Here is a 26,717-nt window from a genome sequence, read left to right on the forward strand (position 1 = left end):
TACTGATATAATTAAACAGGAAATGAGAGAACAAACTGAAGACTCAGTTATTAAAGTGATGAGACAGAAGGAGAATATAGTAAGAGACTTGGCTGACAAAAAGAAATGTATAATTATATTAGGAATGGAAGAGAAACATAACCCAGATAGAACCTCAAGAACCAATGAGGAAAATGAAAAAGTAAGCAGTTTACTAAAATTAATTCAGGAAGATGAACCAGAAATTATGAAGGAAATTGAGGGAAAATTCAGGCTCGGAAAGTATAGTACGATAAGACCAGACCAATTAAGATTAAATTCAGGTCACAAACGACGGCAGAGAATATCTTATCCAAAACAGGGAAACTAGCAACAAGTGAACAATATAAAAAGGTATGGATAAAAAGGGAAATGAATAAAGAGGAAAGAGAGGAAGAAAAGCAGAAAAGACTTGAAGCTAAGAAAAAAAACGAGAGCAGAACGGAGTCAGAGAAAGAGATTCTATTGGAGAGTAGTGAATATGAAACTAAGGCAGTTCGACATACAAGAGAAAAACAAAAGGGAAACAGAGAACACAATGGAAGTGACAGAAAACTAAGAGTGTCTTACACAAATATAGATGGATTAATAACAGGATTGAATGAGCTGAATGATTATTTGAAAGAAAAAGAACCGGACATAATGGGAATTGTAGAAACAAAATTAAAAGGCCCACTACCACCCAACAGTGTAGGACATGATGCATATAATTATTGGATTAAAAACAGAGAGAAAAAGCAAGGGGGTGGAGTTATGTTCCTGACTAAGAAGGATATAAACGTGAAGGGTGTCATATATGGAAAGAATACAGTAGAGATGATTATGATAGAAGTGGAAGACAGAGATAAGAAGAGCAGAAAATTTGTGATAAATTATGTGCCTCCGAAAACAGCCTCATGGGAGGAGAGTGAACATAAAAGTATGTTAGAGGACACAAAGATAACATTAAATAAAATAATGGAAGATGGAGGAAGAATAGTTATAATGGGCGACTTTAATTGCAAAGAAATCTGCTGGGAAGAAATGACAGTAAAGGGTGGAGACGGCTCATGGGGAAACGCTCTACTTGAGATGATTACTGACCATACAATGACACAATGGATACAGGAGAACACCAGGTATAGAAATGAAGAAGAACCATCGAGACTAGACTTAATAATTACATCTGAACCTAAAATAGTGGACAAGATTGAATATAAAACACCAATAAGTAAAAGTGACCACATATTGATTGAACTGGAACTTAATGAAGAAAAATATATGAAAAGAAATGAGCAATATAGAAAAGGAAGAATGATGTATGAAAAAACAAACTTTGATAAAATAAGAGAATTCTTTCAACAAGAAAACTGGGAAGAAATATACAAAGAAGAAACAACAGTGGAAGAGAAATGGAATATTTTGACAAAAATTTACAAAAAAGGAGTGGAAAAGTATGTCCCAAGACAAAAACAAGAAAAAGAATATGTAAAATGCTGGTACAACAAAAGTTGTAGGGAGTTAAAAGACAAAAGAGACAAAGCCTGGACCAGATGGAAAAAATACAGACCTGAAAAAGGGAAAATATATACCGGTTATAGAAATGAATATGTACAAACGTGCAGAAAGGAAAAGAGAAAATATGAAAAAGATGTCATAGAAAAGTGTAAAGATCAACCAAAACTATTCTACAGATATGTAAACAATAAACTGAAAAACAAACAAGACTTGGAGAAATTAAGACAAGAGGGAGTTGAATACACTGAGGAAATGGAAATGGCGGAAATTATGAACAAACATTTTAAATCAGTGTTTACAAGGGAGAACATACAACCTGAAGAGATTGAATGGAAAGAGAAAGTCCCCCCTATGGAAGAAATAGAAGTAACAAAGAATGAAATATTGACACACTTGAGTAATCTTGATGTCAGAAAATCGCATGGACCAGATGATATAGCAAACTGGATTCTGAAAGAATGCAGGAATGAACTGGCAGACAAAATACATAGCATACTAAACAGTTCCTTGAAAGAAGGAAAAGTTCCAGAAGATTGGAAAAAAGCAAATATAGTACCTATATATAAAGGAGGAAATAAAGAACCTACAAACTATAGACCAGTCTCTCTAACAAGTACAATAGCAAAAATTTGTGAAAGAATTATCAAAAGTAGATGGGTAAAATATTTAGAAAAAAACAAAGTGTTAAATCCAAGGCAATTTGGATTCAGACAAGGACGATCATGCATCACCAATTTAATATGTTTCTATTCAAGGCTAATAGATATAATACAAGAAAGAGATGGATGGGCGGACTGTGCATTTCTAGACCTAAAGAAAGCTTTTGACAAAGTACCACATAAGAAGTTGCTTAAGAAATTAGAAACTGAAGGAGGAATATAGGGCAAACTACTAAATTGGATGGAAGACTTTTTGCAAGAAAGAAAAATGAGAGTAGTGATAAGAAACCAGCACTCAAAATGGGATGAAGTAATAAGCGGTGTTCCGCAGGGAGTTCTGGCCCCAATAATGTTTGCTATATAAATGATATGGATGAAGGAATTGAAAGCTATATGAGCTTCTTTGCAGATGATGCAAAACTACTGAAAAGAGTGAAAACTGAAGAAGATTGTGAATCACTACAGAGAGACCTAAATATAGTACAGGAATGGAGTAGGAAGTGGGAGATGGAGTTCAATACAAAAAAGTGTAGTATAATGGAATTTGGAAAAAGCAAAAACAGAATAACAGGAGCATATAAATTGGGAGAAGGAATAAAAAAAGTAGAAAATGAGAAGGACCTGGGAGTCATTGTTATGAATAATATGTCACCTGAGAAACATATAAACAAGATTTTTGGAGAAACTTATAATTTAATAAGAACAATCAAAGTTGCATTTACATACCTGGATGAAGAAATGGTGAAGAAAATCCTAATCACCCTGATAAGACCAAGATTGGAATATGCAGCAACGATATGGTCACCAAGTACAAAAAAATGTATAAAAAAACTTGAAAGAATACAAAGAGCAATTACAAAACTGGCACCAACACTCTCAAAACTATCATATGAAGAGAGACTAGAAAAACTTGAACTACAGACACTAGAGCAAAGAAGAGAGCGAGGAGATTTGATAGCTATTTACAGAATCATGAAAGGCATAGAAATTACTGATAGAGAGAATCTGATAAAATGGGATGACAGAAATACAAGAGGACACGGAAAGAAAATAAAAAAAGACAGCTATAGAAGAAACTTGAAAAAGAACAGCTTTCCTCACAGAGTAATAAACAGTTGGAACAAGTTAGATGAGAAAGTGGTGTGTGCAAAAACAATACATGAATTTAAAAATAGTTTAGATAAAATGAGATATGAAGACGGGACCCCACGAGCATAGCTCCCCTTCCCGTAAAATACAACTAGGTAAATACATAAATTTCTTTGCATCCATTTCTAGATGCCTATTTCTCATGACACTTTGCAATCCCGAGACCTGTACTTCTCTCAAGTTACAGTTTATCTCCATTTCTTGCCACACGTTTCCCCAAATACTTAAAACTATCAATTTCCCCCAGCCTGTCTCCTATCAGACTTACTTCCAACTCTCTTCCATCCTCTCCTCTTGTATATCCCATCACCTTCAGCTTTCTCCGATTGTATACCTTCTCAAACTCTACTTTAATCCCTCCTCTGACCCTACCACAAGTGCAATGCTGTACTCTAACATCTGGCTTACCTCGCACTTCTCTCTACTATTTCTAACCTCCTTCCCATTACCCCCCTGTACTACCCCACTCGTGTACACATTGAACAGCCATGGCGACATGACACGGCTTTGATGCAACCCCACCTTTACCTCAAACCACTCATTCTCCCATTTCCAATTGTAACACATGCTCTACCACTCTTGACTGCCTCCAGTTTTCCCCTAATATCTGCAATACCTCCCACAGTGCCTTCCTCTGTCAAAGCATGAAATTCTTGGTTGTGAAATTGTATATGGTAAACTGGCTAAGAAATATATATTTGTATATTCTTAACAAGTCTAATAATCCCCACACATTGTATTCTTTCCAGGTAACAATGTTGAGGCAGGTAAACGTATCTTATTAGAATCTGGCCTTCCAGTTCAGTCTGCAGAGGATTTGGATGAAGCTGCCAAAAAAGCTATTACATCTCTATCAGGTTGATGAATGCTTTGTCATGTTTTTAGGAATGAATATTGAGAAGGAAATGACTTCAATCCATAGTCAGTTACCTATAATACAAAAATGAGGGCTCATTTTGTATGTGCTGTAGCTATCTTATTTTTTATCTATATTAAGGTACTGTACAAAGTTTGGATTTTAACTTCCATTTGTTTTGTAAATTATGTCAAGAGTATATTCTTGTAGAGTACTGGAACTTGTTGGGATAAATAAACAGAAATTAATACTTTGTTTTATTTCAACTGGTTTTATATATTTCAAGTAATTCACATCGCTGTTAATTGGTGGCACAGAGCATTTGTATTGTATACAATGCTCCAAAGATTAAAAAAAAAAAAAAGGCTGACATATGGCACAAGATGACAGCAGCCAAAAAACTTCTGCAACAACCGTTTTGCCTGATTTAATTTAGCTGGATCAGGTTAAAACTGCACTGAACTTGTACAGTCAAACTGCCCATGGTTTATTGAAAACTGGTCCTAGTAAATCGCAATATCATACAACTAATGTTACCTAGAAATAACTGACTGTATTCCTGATAGTCTGGTCAAAATGCATCTATCAATATTCACTTAATTTCACATAAGGTTTTTTATAACCAAGGTTTTTGGACAGGAACTTGAGGTATTGCTTTGAAATACTTATTGCTCCTATCTAAATCTAATGGGTTGAAATTTCTTCAAACTTAAGCAATCTGAGAGGGGCAACATTATAATTTTGGAATACAATGAATCATTTTCAATATGACAAGATACACACATTACACCTGTATATAAACAAGCCATACCAATAAAGGCCTGACAATCCTTGAGGAAGCTTTGGCCTACTATGTTACTATGGTACCCTTACATTCATAAATATACTTGCAATGCTAGTTCATACACAAGTTTGAACAATACCTTAAGCTATTCCTTTACACATTTCAAGGAATCATAGTGGAATACTTTAATATGAAACCTTAATACAACCTAACTTGAGTTCTATAACTTAACTTGTAAAAGAAAGGAGTGGGGAAAAAAAAAAAGTACAAAAATATAATTAGTCATTTGTCTTAACTGGTTATTTTAAGGAAATAGAAAATCAAAACTATTAAATGTAACACAACTTGTTAAAAAACATATTTCACCACTGAATCGTAAGAAAAAGGTCAGATCAGTCGTAGTTAACAACTCAAGTTGATTCTGTACATTGGAGAAGTACAGGTGGTAGACTTGACAGTCAGAAAAGGCAGGAGAATAAACACATGTATACTTTGAGGATGGGAAATGTGGACAAGACAAACAGCACTTTGTACACCTGAGAAAATGTTGAAGTGTGCCAAAGGTATGCAATCTACACTTACTTTGGAATGAAATGGTTGGGTGGAGTGGATATGGAACGTAGAGGATTTGCCCACATCCAATGTAGACACAATATGGTAAGCTAGGCACTGAAGATGATCAACATGTAGTGATCCATAACTATATGCCCCAGTACAAACTAATACACAGACCAAAGTACCCTGAAAGGAATTCTTTGATACATCTCAAACAAGTGCACAACCAGAATACAGGTGGCACTTCTAAGCATTACTCAGTGCTCTACAATCTGCATTTCAAAAGACAAGGTGTGTTTCACATGGTGGGATGGGTGATGGGGAGTGGGTAGATTCCTCCTGTACAATTATATATTATTATTATCAGTAGCACAGAAAAAGGCAGAGCACCTTGAATACACTGGATAAGAGAAATACTAGTCATGTTTAATGAGTTCCTACTACAGAATTACTATTTATTGACCACTATCTTTGATGGATTCCTGTTGTAATAATGATGCAGTCTTCTCTTGATAGGGCACAACATAAGCAAGAGCTTCTTTAAAAGATGTCAATAATGGCATCCTACAATTTGAGGTATGCACAATTTCTCTACTGGCTTCTATGGACTCAAGTCTTTTTGCCTCAGCTTGGGATAACTTTGCTTCTTCACACTTTTCTTTAATGGTTTCTGCATTCACTGTGAAATCACTTGCTTTTAATGAGTGAGAAGTGCTTGTGGGATCTGAAGGCATGAAATTTTGTGATGTAACTGTCTGTGGATTAGTATGAGCTACAGCTTCCTGTAAAGTATCATCCATATTAGATCCACTTGTAGCGCATGTGAAACTGTTATTAATACTGCTGTTTGCATTCTCCCGAACACCACTGCCAACATATATGGTTGACACTCTTTGCTTAAGAGACTGTGTTGTAAGACACTGTGTGCTTAGGCCCTGATTAGCCTGAGTAGAGGTCACCTGATTTGATTTTCCTGGATGTTGTCCAAAACTAGAAAGAATGGCTGGTGAAGTGTGTAAAGTTGAGAGGCTGATTGGGGATGTAAGAGAAGGAGATAAGGTAGGAATGGCAAATTGTGTACTGTCAACTGCCCCACTATTGCTGACACTTCCACTCTCGCACATGTCAGTTGGGATCATACCTGTTGCTTCCTGCAGTTTCAGCAACATCTCGCTTAGATCTGCAGAATCCCCAGATATCTCCATTAGCTTTGTTGGTTCAGTAGTGTCTCCTGATCCATTATCTCCTGTTGTCCCTTCACTCAACAGACGAGGAAGGTCATCTGCTGTAATGTCAAGATCCCCTAATGTCATATGATTTACAGGGGTATTTGAAGTTTCTGTTTGGCTACTATTTGAAATCTGTCCACTGTTGGAAATTGTGTTTGTTTGTCCAACCTTTACCATAACAGCATTCCCTAAATCTGCCTCATTTGCCTTTACTGTTCCCAAGTCGTTGATTCCAATGACTGGACTGGAAACTGCATTACAGTTGACTGGTGGCATGCTACAGTTTGATGAAAGTGTTGTGGGAGGAATATTTGTGGGTGATAAAAACAAGTGTGAAGCATGGAGAATAGGCTTGGATGAAGGTGTGTCGAAAGGAGACAAAGAACACAAACTGAAAGTGGGTACTTGCATTGATGTTGAAGGCACACTGGTACTACTGAGAGACATTCCACATGTGCTGTTACTATGAACTCCAGTATCACATGTGGTGTTCCTCACTGCTGTATCATCTATGTTTGTGTTACTGGATGATAAACTACATGTACTGGAGTTGCTAACTGCAATACCACACATACCATTATTGTTTGTTGATAAACCACACGTTCTGACATTGCTGCTGACCAGACCACTTGTACCTAAACTGCTGTCTCTCAGGCCTTTTGCACACCCACTACTGTCTATTATATTACTTGCACTGGCATTGTTATCAACCAATGTATTTACAGAAGCACTATTGTTCACTAAACTACTTGTGCTGGCACTGCTATCTACAATATTAGTGTTGGTATTTATTTCCCTTATACCAATAGTAGTGGTATTACTACCAGTAATACCACTTGTAATAGGACTGCTAACATTAATACCAAATGTGCTGGAGTTTCTGGATGATAAACATGAAACACTACTAACTCCAATATCACATGAATTGGTACTGGTAACTGGTAAACTAAGAGTTGTGGTAATGGGTGAAGCAATACTACATGTGCTAGGGTTACTGGCAGGTATTCCACATGCAAATGTGAAAGGGGTTAGGTTTGAAGTTGACACATCTGACAATGCATTTTTCCCTACCTTGAGTAAGTCTGCATTTGAAGAGGTAAAACTGCTTAAAATTGATGGTAAAGGTGGGGAAAGCTGAGGGAATTGTGAAGAATAACTTATGCTCTGATTCATTGTGTAGGGCTTTTTTATGTCGGCTAATACTTCTACATTAGGTTTCACCTTAATATTACTAGGAATGATATCACCAGTCTTCTGTATATCACAAGACTTGGACTTTTTACTAGGAGGTTCATCATGCAACTGACTACTTGAACTTAAACTATCTTCATCTTTCTTTCCTTGTATATAACCTTTTACCAAGTCAGAGATATGCAATTCTGTTGAATTGTCTTGAGATCTCCCTAAGCCTGGAATACCATTCACATGGTACAAACCTTCGGCACATCCTGTCCATGCTGAAAACTTTCTGGTTACCTGTAAAATATGAAAGACCATTTCAAGAGATTTTCCTATAATATTAGATGTAGTACAATCCAACTTTCCAAGTTCAATAAATAGGCATAAATATGATTCCCTTCAAAACTATTACTGAAAGTGTCAATTTAGTTAAATGGATACATTTCCTGGTCTATATGAGAAGTAAGTTAAATGAGATGTTCAGAATGAGTGATGAAGATGTAACTATTAAATTCTTAGAAAAATATGATTCACATATACCTTCCATCCACCACTCTTTCTCATGTGTACTTATGGTTGAGTTTCTTCCTTAACACTGTATTTGTTATCATCTGCTCTCCTAGACACATCACCATCAACTCTCCACTACTATTTTTTCATGGAACTCCACTGTTCCCAACCACTCTGTCAATTGGTTCATTTCCTACTCTAGCATTAAGGTCTCCCAATACCATTACATTCACAGTTCTCCCTAAACCCTCTATGCACTCGTTTAAATCTATCCACAAAGCCTCCCTTTCCTCTACACTCTTCTCACTACCAGGCTCATATACACTTACAGAAACCCATATCTCCCTTCCCAGTTTCACCTTCATCTACATTAACTTGGAAGAAACCTTCTTCCACTCTACATGTTTACCTATCTATTCACTTACTAGTATAGCCACCCCTTCTTTCCCTCTTCTTCACTCCTGAGACCCTCGCAAACTTGTCCCACCCTTTCAACTTGGTTTCACTCAATGCCAACACATCCATCTTTCTTCTCACAAATATACTGCCTATCTCTTCCCTTTTACTCTCATCTGTACCACATCCACACACATTAAGAGACCCAAACCTTAGGGTTTTGGTTGGAAAACTTCTATACCCTCTTATGCCTTTGCTTTTTTTAGGAATGTCCCCTTTGGGACTACAAGGAGAAGGATGCCTACTCCTATCCCCCGTTCCGTTTTTGTTGCCTTTTATGATTCAAGTGACTTGGTGGCAGTATTCTTTTCACCCACCTCAGAATCAATTAATACTTCCCTCAAAAAAGTGGACTAGAACCCTGTAGTAACATACTAGCCACATTAATCATGGGCAATAGATCACAAGTCACACTCAAGATTGGTCATTTACACTTGTGAATATATCATACGTACACATATCACTGGCTTTTTCCCCATTACAAGGGAAGTAGCCAAAGTCAAAGGCATAAATTCACTCGCACCTATTTCGTATAAACTCAGATTATTAGAATGTTTAAAAAAAGGAGGTACAGTAATGGTGGACTGGATGGTGAGGTTATTTAATGTTTGCTGGAGAGAGGGTAGAGTGCTGGAGGACTGGAGGAGTGCCTGTATAGTTCCACTTTACAAGGGAAAAGGGGACAAGTGTGAATGTAGTAGTTTCAGAGGGATTAGCTTGTTAAGTGTAGTTGGGAAGGTTTATGGGAGGATCTTGATTGAGAGGATTAGGAAAGGAGCAGAGGGAGTAATTGGTGAGGAACAGTGTGGTTTCAGGACAGGTAGAGGTCGTGTAAATCAGATCTTTGTGGTAAGACAAATATGTGAGAAAGCTATAGGAAAGGGGAAGGATGTTTTTTGGGCTTTTATGGATCTGGAAAAGGCTTACGATAGGGTAGACAGAAAGGCACTGTGGGAGGTTATGCAGATATATGGCATAGGAGGAAAGCTTCTAGGAGCTGTCAAGAGTTTTTATGAGAGTAGTAGAGCTTATGTCAGGATTAGAAATGGAGAGAGTGAGTGGTTCGAGGTAAAGGTGGGACTTCGTCAAGGATGCGTTATGTCGCCCTGGCTGTTCAACTTATACATGGATGGGGTAGTGCGAGAGGTAAATGCAAGGGTAGTGGGTCAGGGATTGAAGATGGTTAAAGAAAATGGAGAAAAGTGGGAGGTGAGCCAGCTGTTGTTTGCGGACAACACTGCGCTTGTGGCAGGATCGGAGGAGGGATTGAGGAAGTTGGTGACAGAGTTTGGGAGAGTATGTGATAAAAGAAAGCTAAAGATAAATGTGGGTAAAAGTAAGGTGATGAGATGTACAAGGGGTGAAAGTGGCAGTAGACTGGAAGTGAGCATTAAGGGAGAGCGATTGGAGGAAGTGGATAGTTTTAGATATTTGGGTGCAAATGTGGCAGGAAAAGGTGGAGGTAGAATGTAGATTGAGAGAAGCGAGTAAATGCCTTGGTGGATTGAAGAGTGTAATGAGGAACAGACATTTGGGAATGGATGCTAAGAGGAGACTGTATGAAGGAGTGATTGTGCCAACAGCACTGTATTGGGCAGAAACATGGAACATAAGAGAGGAGGAGTTTGAATGTGTTGAGATGAGGTGTCTGAGAAGTATGATGAGGGTTACTAGGCTAGATAGAGTGAGAAATGAGGTGAGGAGGAGAATAGGTGTGGAAAGGGAGTTGGGAGATAGGGTTGATGAAAGAGTATTAGGATGGTTTGGACACATGGAAAGAATGAGTGAAGAAAGACTAGTAAAAGAGGTGTGGAAGGCAGATGTGGAGGGAGTGAACATGAGGGGACGTCCTAGGATGAGGTGGATGGATGGGGTGAAGGGGGCTTTGGGGAAGAGGGGAATGTGTGTTGTGGAAGGACGGGAGAGAACAGAAGACGGGTGAATGGAGAATGGTTGTATATGGATGATGTTGTGATGCATGAGGTGGAATGGGCGGGGGGATGGGGGGGCGAGGTAGTATGTGTGAGCAAAATTTGACGCAGCCCGAAGGGATTTTTCCCCGTCTTCTCTTTTTATGCATGGGGGGACGGAGAGGGGGGGGGGTCGCCGATTTAATGAAGCGGCCTTGCTGTGGATGTGCTGTGTCTTGCAACACTGCTTCTGACCCAGGGCAGTGGGCAAGGTGCAGGGATGACTCATCATCCAGGAGGTTCCATCTTCCATCTTCCTTCCATCTTGTCTCTTCCATTATTATCTCTCCATCTGCATCTTTTACCTTTTATTCTCTACTTGATTTGCTTCCTCTTCCTCTCTTAATTTCCTTCCAAAACACCTTTTTATTACTTTCAAAAATTTCTGTCTTAGTCCCATTTCACATTTTTCCTTTTTGCCTCCTTTATCTTATGCTTTACATCTCTTTTCTTTGTACCTCTCATATGGTTTGTCCTATTTTGCAACCAATCTGTGAATGTTTTTTTCTTCTCTTCTACAACCTTCTTCAGTTCATCATCCCACCACTCACTACCTTTCCTTCTATTTCCTCCTGTCCTTGTTCCACACACACCATCTTTGCACACCTTGTGATTCCTTCCTTATACATCTAAATTTTTTTACACTTTCTGATCTACTAAGTTATCCCAGTCAGTGTTCCTGTAGTCGAAATCTCCCATGATAACAAAATTTTTGTACCGTGATGCCCTGCAAACTTGTCACAAAGGGGGTTCACTCTGTTCTATACTCAGGTTAGGAGGTCTATAGAGAACCCCAATAAGTTATTGTTCCTGCCTAAGAGGAATAAGAAGAAAATTCCATTCACTCCACAATTATTGCTGGTGCTCCTTGCAGTGCTAAACATATTACAAGGGAAAATGCAGTAATGAAGATGGAGAAGGCTTTGTTCATATGGATTAAAGACCATCTGCGAAGAGAATGTCCAGTGGGGAAGGGAGTGGGGAGGAGGGAGAGAAATGCAATGGCTGTACCCACTATCCAAGATAAGCCCCACTTGTGTTATCACCACATCTTTTTAATATTTATCTGCTTACATAAATAAAATGTTCTAAAGAATACAGTGGGTTTTCTTTAGTTATATACCCTGTACAGGGAGTCTAAGGGTTCATGTTTTTTTTTTCTAATTTGTGGCAACCTGTGTCCCCTAGCCCTGTGAATGTTAAGGAATGACTGTAGATGGATACAAAAGGCCCTTTCCCTCATATAAGGAGGATGTTTATGTCAAGGTACACACCCATATCCTAAATAACTATAAAACCATGCTTCTGGTCTCAGCATAGATAAGGGCTGCTGTCCTCTACTACACTATTTAGATCAAAAGCCATGTTGTGAGGCACAACTTTTGAATAATAGGGCCATCTAGAGTTAGTTAACTTCCATCACTTCACCCAACAGCAGGGGAGGTACCCAAAGTCAAAGGCATAAATCCACTCCTCCCCATTTCATCTCCACATTCTCCACTCCCATTCACCAGCCCTCCCTCCCTTTTTTCTTGGATCCTCCTGGATGATGGGTCATCTCTACATCTTGTCCACTGCCCTGGGTCAGAAGCAGTGCAGAAAGACATAGCACATCAGCAAGGCCACTTTGTTTAATCAGCAACCCCACCTCCCTGTCCATTCATGCAGAAAAAGAGAAGACTGGGAGAAATGCCTTGGGGCTGCGTCAAATTATTTTTTACACATACTCCCTTACCCTCCATCCCCCACCCACTCCTTTCCAAGCATCACAGCATCATCCATACACAATCTATCTTCTGTCTTCTCCCTTCCAACCTCAACAGACATCCCCCTTTTTTCCAATGCCCTCTTGTCCCATCCATCTCATCCTTGGTCACCCCCTCATGTTCATTCCCTGCGCCTCTGCCTCCCACACCTCTTTTACTAATTTTTCTTCACTCATTCTTTTCATGTATCCAAACCATCCCAATACTTTTTCATCAATCCTATCTCCCAACTCCCTTTCCACCCCCGATCTCCTCCTCACCTTCTTGTTTCTCACACTATCCAGCCTAATAACCCATACCATACTTCTTATGTATTTCATCTCAAACATATCCATATTCTTCCTCCCTTATGTTCCATGTTTCCACCCCATACAGTACTGTTGGGATAATCACCCCTTCATACAATCTTCTCTTGGTATCCATTCCCAGATGTCTATTTCTCATTACACATTTTAATCCCCCAAGGCATTTAAAAAATCGATTTACACTCTTCTTCCATCCATTCCTATCTTTTGCACTCTTATCTATTTCAATTATGTAAATACACACACACATATTCTCACCTCTATCATATCTGTTGTTCTTTTAGGGGCAGAATTATTCTGGCAGGAAGAAACTGATTCTCCAACAAGTGACTGTGCTTGTGCAGATCTCAGTGAATTGTCTAGCAGTGACTGAGGTTTCAAACCTTTCTTGTGTGGTAGACTTTGAGGCTCACTAGACACAATATTTAATGCTCTCTTGGTATCTTCATCCATGTGAAAGTACTTGGCTAAAGAAAGCTGCACATTGGTCATCAGGCCTTCTACCATGCTGAAAACATGTTTCCAGAATACAACTGGCTCTGCAGTGTCCTGGTTTCCCTCTTCCCTTGAGTCACCAGACAACCGTTTTTGCTCCAGAGACATTGCATAAGCCTGATTACACATCAGGTGCCATAGTCTTGAAGATTCTGCACTTGATTTGGTACTTTCCTTGCTGGACTTCATATTGATTTTAGAGTTCTGAAATGAGTAAGGGTATAAGTTTAAGAATATAAAATAGCTGACTAATTACCTATATTATCCATTATCATAAAGTTTTATTTATATTCTCAAAAACATTCTGCAAAGAGGAACATGGATTTTTTTTTATATTGAAAGTTAATTTATTTTGAGAAAGTTTACTTTTATTTTCTGGGTCAACTCTGATGAAGATAGGCAGACAATGTGGACAAAAAGAGAAGTTCCCTAAAACAGCATTTTCTACAAAATTGTATCTGATATTAAAGTATACAAAAACATTGCATGGGATGAGGAAAATGGATTGGAACAGAAGGAATGCCTGTAAATGGCAGAATATGATTGTCAAAAGAGAAATGATATGATAGAAAGTGGGTGAGGGAGTATGTTTGAATGATATTTTGACGCAACCTGTAGGGATTTCTCCCCATCTCTTTTTCTGCACGAGGGGGCAGAGAGGGGGGTTGCCAATTAAATAAAGCAACTATGCTGTGAATGTCAAGTGTCTTGCTACACTGCTTCTGACCCAGGGCAGTGGTCAAGATGTAGGGATGACCAGTCATCCAGGAGGAGCCAAGATAAGAGGGAGGGGGGTGAGTGGGAGTGAAATATGTACGAATGGAATGGGTGGGAGTGGATTTTATGCCTTTGCCTATTTGGCTACCTACCTTGTAAGGGTGAAAAAGCTGTTGGTATATGTATGTATAGATAAATATAAAAGTTTGTGGGATACAATGAAAACTACATGAAGATAAATGTGAGACAGCACAGTTTTAAAAGTTTAATTAACAAACTGATTAAGGCTGGTGTTGATATTCCTGTCAAAGAGATTCTGAAGAAAAAATATAGAATTTAAAGGATGCATAAACTGCCTAATAAATGGCTACTTTACCTCTTTCTGTAAATGGTCATCCTGCTTTAATGCCATTGTCTCGCCATGTCCTGACTCAACAAGGAAAGAATGACCAGTATGTGTAAGACTTGTATCAATTGTCCTTGGAATCAAGTGATCATTAGATGTGGGCTGAGTCTGGACTATGGTTGTAGGCCCACCTGAGGTTATAGTGGACACAACTTTGTTTACTAATGCATTTTCGCTTGATTCTACCTCCTTTTTGTCTTGCCCAAATTTGAAAGTAATTTTACTTTCTGATGCCAAATTGTTCCTCTCTTCAATTAGCTGGGTAGAAGTTTTGTTCTCCTGTGGTAGGCTAGGTTCTGGGTTGGTCTCAGAAGCCTGGGTTCCAGGAGTAGGACTTAATATTGATTTGCCTGAGGTTAGCTCCCCTTCTAGAGGTGGGTCTTTGCTTGTCTTGTTCACATGGTCCAATTCTAATTCTGGGGTTGAGGTAGCTGCCATGGAAATGGCTTTCAAAGACGAATATGATAAACTGCCAACAGCAGCTGCAGCATCTGCTTCTGACTTTATTTTACGATGGTCTGGAAACTTTGCATAGTGCCGCTCAATACGCATTGGACCCATGTACAATTTGTTGCATGTGGGGCAAGTGTATCGTAACCTTGTTGATGCTGGGAGTAACCTCTTCCTCTGCCTCTGTATCTCAATAAATTCTGAAACAGAAGAAAATCTTCTCAGCAAAGTTGTACATGTATAATAAAACCAATCAATAGAAAAATAAACTTCTCACATTTTTCAATAGAGTGATAGCTGGCTAGTTTTGTGACTTGTTATCTGTTTTTCAGATATAACTAAGTAAACAAAACATATATTATTCCCTTCATAATCATAACCTATGAAAGCACAGCCCACAGGGTGCAACAAAAAAACATGCCTGAGTATTTTTCTCAAACTACTACCATAACTTACTCCAAGTACCCTATCATATATCAAAAACAATACATGCACACACAAATCAAAAAACAATCCTAACTAAATCATTAAATTCAATACTTCACCAGGCACCCTCAAAGCCAGAACACAAATCACTCACGACATACAACAGTAACATTAGCACAGTTACAATCATGTCATGGCCCAACACTTGAACAGTGTCAGTACAATTGAACTGACGACAATCAATATCCCAGGTTTTTCTTTAAGAAGACCCATGGCTCCCAGGTAACCAGAATCTGAAAATAGGTACCAAGCACCATGGATCGAATCACCCCAAAGGAAGTCACAGAACACATTACCTTACATACCCTGCACTTCAGACCATTCCACAAAATCCCTTCATTGAATGTTCTCTGAACTAAACACCTGGCTATGGCCAGTTTTCTTGAGGCTGTGGGTATCCAACAAGAAAGAACTATTGCAACAGATGATCTATTCATATCCACATATTAATATGCTTCTCCATAATAAGGGAGACAGCTAGCCAAGGCATACACCCACTTAATCCCATTTCCCATTTATCTTAGCTCCTTGGGGATGAAAGGTTATCCCTGTCCCCTGCCCACTTCCCAGGTGAGGCCATGCAGCAAGACACAGCATATCTACAGCAGGGCTAACCACTTCATTTACATGGTGACCCTCCCTCCTTGTCCTCTCTTGTGGAAAAAGAGAAGATGAGGAGAAATTCCTTTAGATCACACCAATTTCTATTTTATTCACAACCATTCTCCACTCACACCTACGTCTTGCCTACTCCCTTCCCTGCTCAACATTCATTCTCCTTTTATTCAAAGCCCCCTTCACCTCAACTTCACTCCATCCACCTCTGCTCTCCACTCTCTTTTTGCTAGTCTTTCTTCATTCATTCTTTCCATGTATCCAGATCACCCCAGTATTCTTCCATCCATCCATCTGCCAGCTCCCTTTCTATCCCTGTTCTCCTCCTCACCTCCTCATTTCTAACTCTATCAATTCTCATAACACCCACCATACTTCTCACATAGTTAAAATTCTTTTCTGCCTTTCATTAATCACAAATCTCTGCTTCAGTATCATAAACACAATCACCCTTTCATACAGTCTTCTCTTTCCATCCATCTCCAGATACCTATTTCTCATGACACTTTTTATTCCCAAGTTTAGCACCATCCCCATTCCTCCATTCCCTGCTATATATGACCCTACATTTCTAAAACTATCCATTCCCTCTAACCTCCTTCTAAGATTTGCCTCCGCTTACTGCCACCCGTACCTCTTTAACTCCACCTTGCTTTTACCTACTTTTACTTTCAACTTCCTCCTATTGCATACCTTCCCAAACTGTCACTGCCTTGGACCCTCCTCTGATCCAGCCACAAGTGCAGTGTAATCATCAAGCAACAACTTAAAGTCATTGGACTCATCCTTGGACTTCAAGGTGGATACACAAAGTACCCATGCTTTCTGTGCTTGTGGAACAGCCGAGCTAATGACCACCATCAGACAAGGACTAGAACCTGGGTCACACAATGTTTTGTCCCACCCTCTGGTTGAGCCAAGCAAGATACTGCTTCCACCCCTACACATCAAAGTTGGTTTAATGAAGAACTTTGTAAAGGCAGTGAACAGAGAAGATGGAGGATTTGTTTTCCTCTGTCAGAAGTTTCCACAAGTAAGCATGGAGAAACTTAAGGCAGGTATATTTAATGGTCCTCAGATAAGGGAGCTCATCAAGGAAGCTAGTTTTGATGAAACACTGAATTCTGCTGAACTCTCTGCCTGGTTGTCCCTTAAGTCAGTCATTGCAAACTTCCTTGGCAACCTCAGAAGTCTTCAGCATTAGAAGGTGGTTGATGAGTTAATGGAGAATTTCTACCAACTTGGTGCGCACATGTTTGTAAAAATGGACTTCCCATCTGGACTATTTTCCTGAGAATTGTGGAGACTTCAGTAAAGAACAGGGTAAGCACTTTCACTAAGATATCCAATCACCTTTGTGGACCTACAGAAGGCCTTCTATCTGGTTCTCAGGTCGAAACTATGGAAAGTGATATCTGATCCCTACTATGAAGTACCAGAAAAGCTCTTTAGAATATTAAAGCTACCTATAACACTTGCCAAAACATGGTGTCCTCCAGGTATGGAAATGAAAATTGGTTTGCTGTGGCATCCGGCGTCAGGCAGGGAAGCATTCAGTCACCCCTCCTTTTAGTCCTGCTCATAGATTCTGTCATCTGGAAGGTGGGGCCAAATGATGGAGTGCTCTTGTACGCCAATGACATATGCATAACTGCGTGGAGCCGGGAGGAACTGCAACAAATGCTTAACCAATGGAGTACAGCCTTGCAAACCCATGGCCTAAAAGTTGGCTTTGGCAAGGGAAAGACCAAAACATTGATTATCACATGAATACTGGAGCAGTGTAGATTATGGCAGGCGAATTTCTACGCCAGACCAGCCAGTATAAGCATTTAGGCACAATTATAAACGAAGGGGCTCTCATAGAGGACGAACTTTCAATTAGAATAATGAAAGCCAGTACCAGCACTTGACTCCTCTATCCCATCCTCAAAGACAGAGTTAGCACAAAAGTAAAGACTCATCTATACCACCATCATAAGACCAGTACTCCTGTATGGGAGTGAGACCTGGACCACCACCACTAAAGCCAGAAGTAGAATCCAGGGCCCAGAAATGAGTGCTGAGATTAATCTACGGTGCCACATGAAGAGACAGAATAAGAAATGACAAAATTAGAGAAACTCTGGCAGTGGAGTCGATCCTGAACCTCACTGAGGAATCACAACTGCAATATTACAGCCACATCAAGAGGAGGAACCCAGAGAATGAGATGAAGAGAGCTCTGGAGTGGCAGCCTGATGGCGTGCATCCCACTGGAAGGTCCCGCAAGAGATGGCTTGACAACATCAGGGAAGTTGTCACAAGGAGAGGAACAACATAAGCCCAGATTAAGGAAGAGGAGTTCTTCCTGAACTGTAATGCCAGGAGAGGCTTTGTCTTGACAGGATGCCAAGTCCTAACAAGATGGCGAGGGAAAAAAAAAAATATATATATATATATATAAAATCCATCTGATGGAGGAATGCTATCAAGGCTGATGGAATGCAAACTTTCTGGCTGACTACTGCTGCTGCCTGAAGAGGGATGTGTTGTCTACTCAGCATAAATGGAAGTCTCTGACAAGATCATTCATCCATGGCTATTTTTTTTTTGTGTATTCTACCTACTCCTCTTGGTATCTAGTAGAAATATTCTGTTAACCTGTCAAATTTGCTATTGTGTGTTTCATTCACCTACAAATATATAGGAATATAGGAATTTCTGGTAGGTGTTTATATTTTAAAAACTTAATCTGATTAGGTAAAATACATACATATACCAAGGCTTTTTTCCCCCTTACAAGGGAGGTAGCCAAAAAGGAAAAGGCATAAAATAATTTCCACCCATTCCATCCCTGAATACACTCCACACCCCTTCACCCTCCCTCTTATCTTGGCACCTCCTGGATGACGGGTCATCCCTGCACCTTGTCCACAGCCCTGGGTCAGAAGCAGTGTTGCAAGACACAGCACATCCACAGCAAGGCCGCTTCATTAAATCGGCGACCCCACCTCTCCGTCCCCCCATTGCATAAAAGGAGAAGACGGGGAGAAATCCCTTCAGGCTGTGTCAAATTTTGCTCACACATACTACCTCACTCCCCATCCCCCTGCCTATTCCACCTCATGCAATCACATCATCATCCATATACAACCATTCTCCATTCACCCGTCTTCTGTCCTCTCCTGTCCTTCCTCAACAGACATTCCCCTCTTCCCCAAAGCCCCCTTCACCCAATCCATCCACCTCATCCTAGGACGTCCCCTCATGTTCACTCCCTCCACATCTGCCTTCCATACCTCTTTTACTTGTCTTTCTTCACTCATTCTTTCCATGTGTCCAAACCATCCTAATACTCTTTTATCAACCCTATCTCCCAGCTACCTTTCCACCCCTGTTCTCCTCCTCACCTCCTCATTTCATTCAGAAAAAAAGGCCTAAAATCAGGTATTATATGTTAGACCTTGAAAAGAGCATAGACCAGTGTAATCAAAGATAAAAATCATCTTGAGCAGTCAGTGATGGAGTTTGGGAAGGTAAGCAATCAGAGAAAGTTGAAGGTAAATGTGGGTAAAAGTAAGGTGTGAAGATATAAGAGGGGAGAGGCTGGCAGAGTTGGAAATATAAAAGGAGGCAGGATGAAGTTGATAGTTTTAAGTATTTGGGGTCTCATGTGGCAGGAAATGGGGGAGTGGAGGTGGAGGTAATCTGCAGATTGAGAAAAGCAAATGTCTTGGGGGTTTGAAAAGCATCAGGAGAAAAGGCATCTGGGAATGGATGCAAACACAAGATTAAATGAAGGGGTGATTGTGCCAACAGCACTATATGGGGCTGGGAGTTGGAATTTAAGAGAGGCAGACAGACGTTTAAATATGCTTGAGATGAAGTGTCTGAGAAGTATGGTGGAGGCTACAAGGTTGGACAGAGTGAGAAATGATGTGAGGAGAGCAGGGGTGGTCAGAGAACTGGCAGAGAGGGCTTATGAAAGATTATTGGGATGGTATGGACACACGGAAAGAATGAGTGAAGAAAGATTAGCAAAAGAAGTGTTGGAATAGAGGTTGAGTGAACTTGAGAGAATGACTGGGGATGAGATGGATGGACAGGATAAAAGGGGCTTTGAGCAAGAGGGGAATGTCTGTTGAGCAAGGAAGGAAGAAGGATGGGGATAGGGGTGAGTGGAAAATGTGTATGGATATTCTGACAAGGCCCAAAGGGACTTCTCCCCATGTTCTTTATTTTCAGCATGAGGGGATGACAAAGGAGGGTTACCATGTAAGTGAGGCAGCAGCCCTGCTATGGATGTACTGTGTCTTGCTGCATTACTCCAGATCCAGGCAAAGGAATGACTCTTCATCCATGAGGGGCTAAGATCAGATGGAAACAAGGGTGGTGGATGAGAGTGGGTGTGTGCCTTGACTTGGCTACCTCACTTATATGGGAAAAGAAACCATTACAATACAGATAGAAGGATAGCTACCTCACCTGTCCATCCATCCATATACCAAGGGCTTTTTCCCCCTTACCAGGGAGGTAGCCAAGTCAAAAGGTAAGCACCCACTACTATCCATCACCCTCTCATCTTAGATCCTTGTGGATGATGGGCCATCTCCATTGCCCTAGGTCAGAAGCAATGCAGAAAGACACAGCACATCCACACCAAGGCCACTGCATTTAATTGGTGATACCCCCCTTTGTCCTCTCATGTTGAAAATAGAGAAGATGGGGAGAAATCCCTTCAGGCTATGCCAAATATCATTCATTCATAAGCAATCACTACTCCACCATTCCTCATCCCCTCCCTTCCTTGCATTTAAGTATCATCTATACACAGCCATTCTATGCTCACACTTCTCTCCTGCCTTCTCCCATCCTTAATCAACTGACATTCCCCTCTTGCTCAAAGCCCCTTTCACCTCGTACATCCATTTCATCTTCAGTTGTCCTCAAGTTCATTCCCTCAACCTCTGCCTTCCACATCTCTTTTACAAATCTTTCTTCACTCATTTTTCCATGTGTCTAAACCATCCCAATACTCTTTCATCAACCCTATCTGCCATCTCCTTTTCCATCCCAGTTCTCCTCCTCACCTTGTTTCTCATTCTATCCAACCTATCCACACCATACTTCACTGATATTTCATCTCTAACACATTTAAACTTTTCCTCTCTGCCTCTCTTAAATTACAGGTCTCTGCCCCATACAGTGCTGTTGGCACAATCACCCTATCATATAGTTTCCTTTTTCCATCCACCATCCTTTCCCTTCTCATCTTAGCTCCTCATGGATGAGGCGCCATTTTCACTACCCTGAGTCAGAAGCAATGCAGCAAGACACAGCACATCCACACCAAGGTCACTGCACTTAATTGGCGATACCCCTCTGTCCCCTTATGCAGAAAAAAGAGATGGGGAGACCCTTTGGGCTATGCCAAATATCATTCATACATAACCACTCTCTACCCCACCATCCCCAGCCCCTCCCTTCCTTACATCACAGTATCATCTATACACATCCATTTTATGCTCATCCTTATCTCCTTCCTTGCTCAAAGTCCCTTTCACCCTAGGGTCAACAGATTGGGTGACTAATTGATTGAACTTTTTAATAATAAGTTTTTCCCCACCCATCCATCCACTTTTTCCTTGGTCTATCCTTTGCTCCCATTCCTCACACCAGGAATTCAGAAACCTCCTATTCTCATCTGTATCTCTGTCTTCCCATGAACCCTGTTATCCTGTAATATGATTAAAACATAAAATATTGTTTCTTCAATATGTTTAAACATTGAAAAGGAAATACCTGGTTCAGTTTTCTCAAACTTAATGTCTTCCAAAACTTCATAGTCGGAATAACCACCAAGTGAGTCATCAAGATCCAACTGTTCATAGTCTACTGGATGAAGCCGTTTATAATCCCGAACAATATGACGAGGTGGCCGAGAGATGCGTCCTGATCTTGTGCGGGATATCTGTCGTTTCCTTTCTTCTTTCTCCTCCTGCATTTGAATAGAAATTGTAAAAACTACCAATTACATTTGTTTATAAACCAATACAATAAATGACATCTCAAAAAAGTTTTTCATGAAGAATCTGAAACAACATTTTACAACAATGTCCATACATATAATATTCCCATATCAATACAACCTCAATCAATCAATCAAATCACCCATCCTGAGTCCACTGTTAAAACAAAGGCATCCTTCATACCATTTCATGATTCAAATGACCATGCCATCCTCTGCCACGTCACTACTGCAAACTTCTCAATCTCATCTCTCCACCTTCTGTCTGGTCTCCCTCTTCCACGCTTTCCATTGTGCGGAGTCCACTCAGTAACACACTCCATCGCTCATCAGTCGTTCGCACTAACTTAACTGCCTCCACAATATCTTTTACTCTAGTCTGCTCTCTCACCCAGCTTGCTCTCTTTCAGTCTCTCTACACTATTCCCACCATCGATCTCTCCATTTTCCTCTGTGCAGTCCTTAGCTTTGTTTCCATCACCTTCGTCAGTTTCCAAGTCTCACACCCGTAAATTATTATTGGCAGAATGCATTGGTTTTAAACTTTGTTTTAAACAAAGGTAGGTAGCCTCTCAGGATTCTATTATACTTACCAAACACTTTCCAACCAATTGTAATATGTCTTTTTATTTCATTATCATGATCTTTGGTTATTTTTACCATCTAGCCTAAATAATTATACTCTTCAACTTCTTCAAGACTCTCACCATCGATTATAATATCTTTACTTTGAACTTTTGTGTTGAACATTACTCTGGTTTTACTCTTATTCATTTTTAAACCTACTTTGAGACTTTCTTTGTTCAGATCACTCAGCATATCTTCCAAGTCTTCTGCTCTTTCTGAAATAAGAATAATGTCATCCGCAAATCTTAGGTGGTTCAAATGTTTGCCATTAATCTTCAAACTCTTCTCTTCCCAACTCAACCTTCTGAAAATCTCTTCCAAGCAAGCTGTAAATAATTTGGGTGAAATTGTATCGCCCTGCCATACTCTTTTCTCAATCTTGATCTTTTCTATATCTTTATGTAGTTGAATTATAGCAGTACCTTTTACATAAATCTTCTCGGAGGCAAAGAGAAGAGCTGATGTAAAATGGGGGAGGAATATGACAGAAAACTTTGAAAGTAATATAAAGATGTTTTGGTAGGAAGTTAAGAGAGGAATGGGAGGTAAGTCAGGCAGAGAAGAAAAGGTAAAAGGCACAGATGGACAGATATTAATGGAAGTGGAGGCAGTAAGGGGAAGATGAATAGAATATTTTTGAGAGTTGTTGAATGTGGAGGAGGATAAGAGAGGGATTGAAGGTGGCAGTGGGAAGCACTAAGAAAATGATGGTTATGGGAGAGGAAAATGGAAGAGATATAAGAAAAGATGAGTACAAGGAATTTTGTTAAAGATGAGAGCAGATAAGGCACCTGAATTGGATGGGTGTCATGCAGAGTGTCTTAATAAGGGAGGTATAGTAATAGTGGACTAGCAAGTGAGGTCGTTTAATGTATGTCTAAGGGAGAGGAGAGTGCCAGAGGACTGGAGGAGTGCTTGTATAGTTCTATTTATAAAAAAGGACAAATGTAATTGTAGTAGTTTTAGACAGATGAATTTGTTGAGTGTAGTTGGGAAGGCTTATGGGAGGATTTTAACTTAGAGGATTAGGAGAGGAACAGAGGGAGTAATTGGTGAGGAGTAGTGTGGTTTTAGAGGTAGAGGATGTGTGGATCATATTTTTGTGGTAAGGAAGATTTACAAGATGCTTTTGGCAAATGGTAAGGATGTGCTTTGGGCTTTTATGGATTTGGAAAAAGCTTATGACAGGGTAGACAGGAAGGAATTGTAGGAGGTATTGCAGATATATGGGATAAGGGGAAAGCTGTTTAGGGCAGTCAAAAGCTTTTACATGAGTAATAGAGCTTGTGATAGGATTGGGAACGGTGAGAGCAACTTGTCTGAGGTAAAGGTGGGGCTGCATCAGGGCTGTGTCATGTTGCCATAGCTGTTCAATATGTACATGGATGGGGTGGTTAGAAAATGGGGATAAGTGGGTGGTGAGCCAGTTGCTGTTTGCTGATGACACTGCACTTATAACAGGGTCAGATGGGGGATTAAAGCAGTGACAAAGTTTGGGAAGGTATGCGATAGGAGAAAGTTAAAGTTAACTGTGAATAATTGTAAGGTGATCAGATATACAAAAGGAGAGGATGGCAGTGAACTGAAAGTAAGTCTTCAGGACAGAGGCTGGAGGAAGTGTATAGTTTTAGGTATTTGGGGTCACATGTGGCAGGAAAGGGAGTGGAGGTACAGGTAAATTGTACAATGAGAGAAGCAAGTAGATGTCTTGGGAGATTAAAAGGCGTCATGAGAAATAAACATCTGGGAATATATCCAAAGAGACAATATGAAGGAGTGATTGTGCCGACAACACTGTATGGGGCAGAATTGGAGTTTGAGAGAGGCAGAAAGGGGAAGTTTAAATGAGTTTAAGATGAAATGTCTGAGAAATATGATAGGTGTTACTAGGTTGGATAGAGTAAGAAATGAGGAGGTGAGGAGAGTGGGGGTGGAAAAGAAGATGGCAGATACAGCAGAGTTCATTATACAGGCTTATTGTGGCATAGTTTGTTATACAAGCATATTACATAATGCATCTGTGTTGTGCTATATAGGCCTATATAATGTCATGTTCATGCAACCATCATAACACACATATGCAACATACGCATACTTACTAGCTGTACACATTGTAACATACAGATGCTTTAAACATGTCCTTATGCCTAGAACACAGGATTACTACATATAATTGTAAGTGGCCAAGTTGATATCTGGAATTCCTGCATGACTGAGAGGCCCAGACGTGCCCACTGAGCACAGCATGCTAAAGTCAGTTCGGTCATCTGCTACAGTGCCACCATACAGCACTTCATGCACTCTTCCAAATAATTATCCTCACTAACAAACCCACCCAGTTTTAGTCACCCTAGCAAAGATGGTGCAGTAAGTAACCAGTGACAGCACAAGTGATGATAATTATTTGGATGTCGACCCATGAAAAAGGGATGGTGCTTGTGCAGTGCCACTCCATATTCAGTGTTAGAGAAGTGCTCATATGGACACAGCCAATAACAGTGGCACTGTGACATTCCAGTGCAAAATCAAAGGACCTCATCAGGGTAACAACCAATACACCTCCCCCAATGGGGTCTCCCACAGGGCATCACTCATTACTGCACTGTGACCTACATTGCTGGGCTGCACTTATGTAACCCATCAGCTGGGAAGCAAATACATAAGCCAACTCACATATCCTCAGATGTTCACTACATTGCTAACTGCTATTTTCATAGCTTTTCACTTTCTAGGGCACACTCACACAACACTCAAGCACTAAAATTCACTTACATTGTTGTTCAGAATCAGGAGAGGTATCACTTGCCATGGCACACTAGAGGATTCTTTGTCATCTGTGCATATGGATATCAAGGATAACCCAACCCCTCTGCCCCTGCTCACTCTCCACATAACGTCATCTTGGGACAGCAGTGCAGATATCACCCAGCTCATCAAGTATCTACAGGAGTAATGCCTTCAGGAAGAGGACAGATGACTTAAAGAGGAACAAAGGAAAGAAGGTAACAACAAAATCATGGCTATGTTGCACTTCTTTTCAGCACATGCCACCTATGCAACCCCTATCCTGCCTGACCAGATGTTACTTAAGCCCCCTCCCCCTATCTCGGACCTGTCGGCCAACCACATCCCCCTACCTCCTCATCCTTCACCTAGAACTCCATGAGCAAACCTACAGTACCAAGCCTCCCTACATTGCAAGCAGATGTCCCATTCCAGTTGTTCAAACAGTGACTGAACGGGCAATTCGACAAGGGCCTCATAAAGATGCCTCACAAGAAAGAGCTTATCCAGCTAAGAATATGTGTATCCCTAGATGTCCAAAGGCTCTTGGAACACACTCATGGTGTCCCCCCTGACCCTCACAGTTAACGAGGTGCTAGGTAGGCTCCAGATACATTTCAAAGGTCTGCCAGCACATGCCAGAGCAGATAGGGCTGATGAAAAAGTACTGAATTGGTTTGGACACATGGAAAGAGTGAAGAAAATTAGCTAAAGAGGTATGGTAGGCAGAGGTGGATGGAGTGAGCTTGAGGGACAGCCTAGGACGAGATGGATGAATGGGGTGATTTTTTTTTTTTTTTTTTTTTTTTTTTTGAGCCAGAGGGAAATGATTATTGAATAAGAATAAAGGCAAGGAATAGGGATGAATGGAGAATGTAGGTGCATGGATGATACTTTGATGCAGCCCAAAGGGATTTCTCCTTGTCTTCTTTATTTTCCACATAAGGAGATGGAGAGGGGGGTTGCCAATTAAGTGAAGCAGTCTTGCTGTGCATGCACCATGTCTTGCTGCATTGCTTCTGACCTGGGTAGTGGGCATGAGACAGGGATGACCCTTCATCCACAAGGAGCTAAGATGTGAGGGTAATAAGGGTGATGGATGGGAGTGAAATGTGTGGGAGTGGAATGGGTGGGAGTGAAATGTGCTGGAGTAGAATGGGTGGGATTGGTATAGGTGGGAGTGGAATGAATGGG

At 40.4% G+C, this 26,717-nt stretch overlaps 2 protein-coding genes across 5 annotated transcripts in view; one reads left to right on the forward strand and one right to left on the reverse strand.

The window, feature by feature from the left end:
* Positions 1–4,427, forward strand: part of ScsbetaG (Succinyl-coenzyme A synthetase beta subunit, GDP-forming) — a 39,924-nt gene extending 35,497 nt beyond the window's left edge. The window contains exon 10 of the mRNA XM_076177782.1: positions 4,073–4,427. Within this exon, the coding sequence (XP_076033897.1) occupies positions 4,073–4,185 (113 nt within the window). The 3' untranslated portion in view covers positions 4,186–4,427. The remainder of the gene's footprint in view (positions 1–4,072) is intronic.
* LOC143020894 (uncharacterized) overlaps positions 4,272–26,717 on the reverse strand; it is a 55,608-nt gene continuing 33,162 nt past the window's right edge. For all 4 annotated transcript variants that reach the window (XM_076177778.1, XM_076177775.1, XM_076177777.1 and 1 more), the window contains 4 exons: positions 21,887–22,082; positions 14,522–15,201; positions 13,192–13,632; positions 4,272–8,223 (listed from right to left, as the gene is read on the reverse strand). In XM_076177778.1, the coding sequence (XP_076033893.1) occupies positions 5,974–8,223; positions 13,192–13,632; positions 14,522–15,201; positions 21,887–22,082 (3,567 nt within the window). In that variant the 3' untranslated portion in view covers positions 4,272–5,973. The remainder of the gene's footprint in view (positions 8,224–13,191; positions 13,633–14,521; positions 15,202–21,886; positions 22,083–26,717) is intronic.

This window comes from Oratosquilla oratoria, chromosome 41, assembly GCF_046742065.1.
Source record: "Oratosquilla oratoria isolate Oo_2021 chromosome 41, ASM4674206v1, whole genome shotgun sequence".
NCBI classification, from domain to species: Eukaryota; Metazoa; Arthropoda; class Malacostraca; order Stomatopoda; family Squillidae; genus Oratosquilla; species Oratosquilla oratoria.